The sequence below is a fragment of the Adiantum capillus-veneris genome, chromosome 8, assembly GCF_014529385.1.
Source record: "Adiantum capillus-veneris isolate H3 chromosome 8, ASM1452938v2, whole genome shotgun sequence".
In the NCBI taxonomy this organism is placed as follows: Eukaryota; Viridiplantae; Streptophyta; class Polypodiopsida; order Polypodiales; family Pteridaceae; genus Adiantum; species Adiantum capillus-veneris.
Window position 1 is genome coordinate 70292939 of NC_140938.1, and position 4481 is coordinate 70297419.

General features: G+C 44.8%; 1 protein-coding gene across 1 annotated transcript; it reads right to left on the reverse strand.

Annotated features, from left to right (window-relative positions):
• Positions 1 to 2177: 2177 nt before the first annotated feature.
• Positions 2178 to 4268, reverse strand: LOC147452333 (uncharacterized). The gene has a single exon (XM_086518060.1). It carries the CDS (start codon positions 4205 to 4207, stop codon positions 2747 to 2749), a length of 1461 nt encoding a protein of 486 aa, XP_086374186.1. The 5' UTR covers positions 4208 to 4268; the 3' UTR covers positions 2178 to 2746.
• Between the last annotated feature and the right edge of the window lie 213 nt (positions 4269 to 4481).

Genomic DNA, 4481 nt, shown 5'->3' on the forward strand with positions numbered 1-4481 from the left:
ATTGCCAGCAAGTGAGATTCTCTCATTAAGCGAAGCTACCTTGTCCTAGTGGGCCACATCCCAAAACGTTTGACCATATCGTTGTAGTCATCTATTGTAGGGTTAAAAACACAATCTTTGCTTATTCCCAGTTGCGGTCCATAAGATCACTGATCTAAAACAATTGCAAAAGTGACCATATCTAGCTGTAGGCCTTGTTCCACCATCTTGTCAAAGAGAGAGAGAGAGAGAGAGAGAGAGAGAGAGAGAGAGAACAGATTTGTCCCTCTCAAGTCAGGCATACCCGACCATGCTTATTAAAAGCATGTGGCAGTTTACCAAAGGTAGACAAGGTCCATGAATTCATGCTCATATTTGTAGAGATCATTGTATGGAGAAACGTATCGAAATTGGGAATGCTTTCGTAGATATGTATGCAAAATGCGATGCATTGGAAAAAGCACAGGCTGTGTTCTATGCTCTCCATGGGCATGGTGAAGAAGCCTTAAGCTGCTTTGAGCATATGCAACCACGAGGCTTCTCTGCAGATGCAGTTGCCTTTGCTTGTGGTTTAAAAGCTTGTGCAATAATAGGAGCAGCAAACAAAGGGCAAGAGTTCCATGTCCCTCAATCGTGGATTTGATGTAAAATTCCCCAGCTTTATAGGAAGATCGCAACAGAGGGCTGAGGCGATATATCGAAAACCCTACATCCACGAGTGCAAGTGTCTCCGAGGATCATTATGGTAGCGGTAGTGGTACCAGTCTCACCACCAGTCCAGCATTCACCAACGTTAGGGCATTTTGCCTCTTTACAGACTGTGTGATCAAATCCTACTAAGCTTTTCTGCCCTTATGTCCACTTTGACGTTTACTCTTTCCATTTCATCGGCCTCTGCCGTCTGCATCGCCAACAGCCTGATAGCATCAGCAAAAAAATGTGCTGAATGAGCCTGCGAAGGCAATGAATTTTGGTAATTTGACTCCAGATTATAGGCCAACTGATCATCGATTGAAATCTGATATCTTCTGTTTCAGTAGCACTAGAACAGACCTCTGCCATGGGTTGATCGCTCAAAATATCTGATCTTTGAGAGTGCTGATCACGTCAGCAAGCATCCAAAGTACCCTCCAGCTTGATGATCTGCAGAATATAACCAGGGTTTGAAAGGTCTCCGGTACTCCTTTCTGGTTCTGCCCGGCTTGCAGCTGCAAGGGCAAACTACGCGGAAAAGAGTTGGTGTGAATCTTGAAAATTAGGCATGGGATCGCGTTTCCTGCTGCATCGTGTTTCCCTGCGCATCTGAGGATGTCTCTCGCTTTTAAATTTGCTCCATCATCTTTGCTGAAATCTGGCTGTTTGCTCAATTTAAATTATCGGATGGTAGAGCTTGAGCCAAGTGGCTCACTCTACGATCCAGAAAGTGAAGAAAGCTTTTAGACTTACCGAGTAAAGAAAGAGATTGAACTTCAAGAGTGGATACATGTTCTAGTTAACCATATGACACATACACCCAACCTCACCTCAATTGTTAGTCCAACCAAAAGGCATCTTAGGAGTTCCTTGTCTGTTGCGATTGGAGGGTAGCCAGTCTTGTTGTAGAGGGGCATGTTTACAATTTCTTGATGCCCCCTGTAAATTGATGTTGAGAGAGTGTAATACCAGCATTAAACAATAGATAAGTGTAGCAAATCCGCTTTAGTTTCCTAGCTCCATCAACCACTAGTGCTCCAGTTGGTACTTCTGTGCTTGTTCTGGCTCTGCTATTGAGATTTTTGCTGCTTTTGTCCATGAGAACCAGCTTGGGCCTCAGCTCACACAATTGTTCAAGACCTGTTGCAAGCTTGACAAAACTACTACCTTGTGCTGATGAATATCTTAAAAACTCACTTTAGCGGCCTACGGGAACACACCAACAAAAATCAGTTTTACACTAAGTCTCCAACACATTCAAAAAAAGACAATAAAAGGGAAAAAATAGCTCCACTGCTAGATTTTTGTTAGTGTGCAAAGCACAAAAATGATCTAAACCTTTATTTCCCTCCGTAGATCAAGATATGTTATATATACCTTCATAAGTTAGCAAAGTAAAGAATCAACAAAAGGAATTATCGAGCATTGGCGGGAGAATGGATGCATACTTAATGACACTTGCATCGAACACTATACACACACAAACATGTGCACTGGAGCATGTGTACTGGAAAACATTGATGATGTCAAGGACAAAAAATCGCTGTCAGGACCAAACATGGGGCAATAAGACATAGAAACCGCCGTCCACAAAGTGGGCAATTTACAAAAAAAGCAAATAGCATGTGCACGTCAAATAAGGCTCCAGTTCTACAAATGATGATTTCCTATTGCGCTTAATCTTTTCAAGTGTCTGCACATGGAACACTGGTAAAGGGATTCACAATGTGCTCATTGTTATGTTCGGAATGTACAACGAACCACTGTTCTTCCCCCATTCAAAGCTTTGTGAGTACATGGCTCTCGATAATCTCCCACGTCCACAATTCTCTTGGTAATCCACAACTCTTGTATACATGATCAGAATATGCATCCCCGCAATTGAACCACTCAAGATGTATCTGCCTATTGAATGACCTTCACAGAAGAGGCAGAGCCCGAGCTAAAATCACCAGCCCGCAAAAGAGATGACATCTCCACCGAGTGCATAAACAACCATATAAGCCCATGCGCTTTAATGCTTGTAGAGATAGCCAAAGCGTGAGAAAAAATGACTCGACAACATGACATTTTTTCAGAAGAAAGGTATCACCTCTGTGGATTTTTCCATAAGTTTAAGCATGACATCTGACTTCTGGTTTCCATATGCACCTGCACACTCAGCCATGCCTAGCATGAACACTTCTTTTGCCAATTCCTCTTTGCTTTCCAGTCTCTGAGTAATACCCAGAATGAATGTTGTAAGCGAGAGCGTATGGACTAAGCCCGGAACTGTTGCCCTCAAAGCCTTTACTACCTCTACTACTTTTTGGTCCAACAAGACTGGCACATTGGAAAAATGTGATGCATAACCACTCACAAGCCACTTTCCAAGGTATGCAGAGGAGTACCCAGCAAGAACCCACCTTTTCTCAAGCTCTGAAAGCCCCTTGTCTGCAAATACTTTCTCACACACAGTATCGAACACATTGCGCAACTGCAACACTGTGGCGAAAGATGACTCGGGTGGAGGACTACGTTGTGAACACATAGCCATATGAACCTCATCTGCCGCCTTATCATGCAGATCACAATACAACTCACTGACATCCCGCAAAGAATTTTGCAGCGATTCTTCCACTCTGCACCTCTTACACTTGCATGTAAACCCAAATTTCATTGATAGAGATGACTTCTGTCGTCGCTGAAGCGGAGCCACAGTTGACACATATGTGATAGTAATTTCCTCACCCTTTCGAATGTCTGTCGCAGCATGAATGATCATGGCACCTCCGACTATAAGCCGACTTGCATTGCGATGGCAAGAGTGATTGATCAGGGAAGGGAGAAGATAAAGGGCACATAACCTGGATTCCTCCTTTCCAGTTTTGTACTCGCCCTCAAACGAGTTTAACATAATAATGTCCATGATTCTTGCAGGATCAAAGGGTTCAGGATCGACAACCTCCTCACTATACATGTAATCTGAAGAATCTGAAGTGAGAAAATCCATGGAGGGCACCTCTAACCGATGTTGAGAGCTCTGGGTGTGAGCCAAAGAGTGCAGTTTCCTGAGGAAAAGAGGGTCTTTTGCTGCCATTGTGACCAGTTTGGAGAGCAGCATGATGCGGTGGGGATCATCGTAGGAGATGGCCATGGGGTTGCTGATGAGGAGAAGGGTACCTGCGTGCACATCTTGTGTTGCAAAGAGGCCACGGCCGCGGCCATCGGGGGTGCGAGCAACCTCAACAGGGCCAACATAGTCAGGGCAAGAAGGGGCTTCATGCCAAGGTGTGCAACCCTTGAGAAGGTATTGTGAGAGACTACCAACAATGGAAGCAGCGCCGCCCTTACCTTCGTCTAGATTTATGGGCGCCTCCTCTGTTTTCTGAGCCAGAGGAAGAGAAGCAGAGCAGCAGCGTGTCCTATACTTGATGTGTCTGCAACACCAGTTTGCGGCGGAGATCTTCCTTTTTCTGCTCAAGCAATGCACTACAGATCGGGCGCACGGCATCCGCACAGTCGCATTCCTGATTAGCACCTTCATCTCCTCCATATCCCCTGTGCTCCCTATCTGTTTGCACTACATAACTTTTTTGGCCTGCCCCAAAGGGGGGGGCGGCTTTAGTGGTAGTTTCCCTTTAAAAAGGAAGGTTTTTTTTTTTAATAGAAAATAAAATGGAAAGGTATCGTGTTCCTATTGGACGTTGGAGATTTCGTGTGGGTGAGCTAGGGTTAGAACCATTATATGATTGAGCGCTCATTGTGTTGCGAGAGTCGAGGCAGTGGGCAGGGCTGCTCTCTTGTTGTGGCTAGGTCTTGGCTACAGC

Excerpts from the sequence above, each read along its gene's own strand:
- LOC147452333 (XM_086518060.1), bottom strand. The coding sequence starts at position 4,207 with ATGGAGGAGATGAAGGTGCTAATCAGGAATGCGACTGTGCGGATGCCG.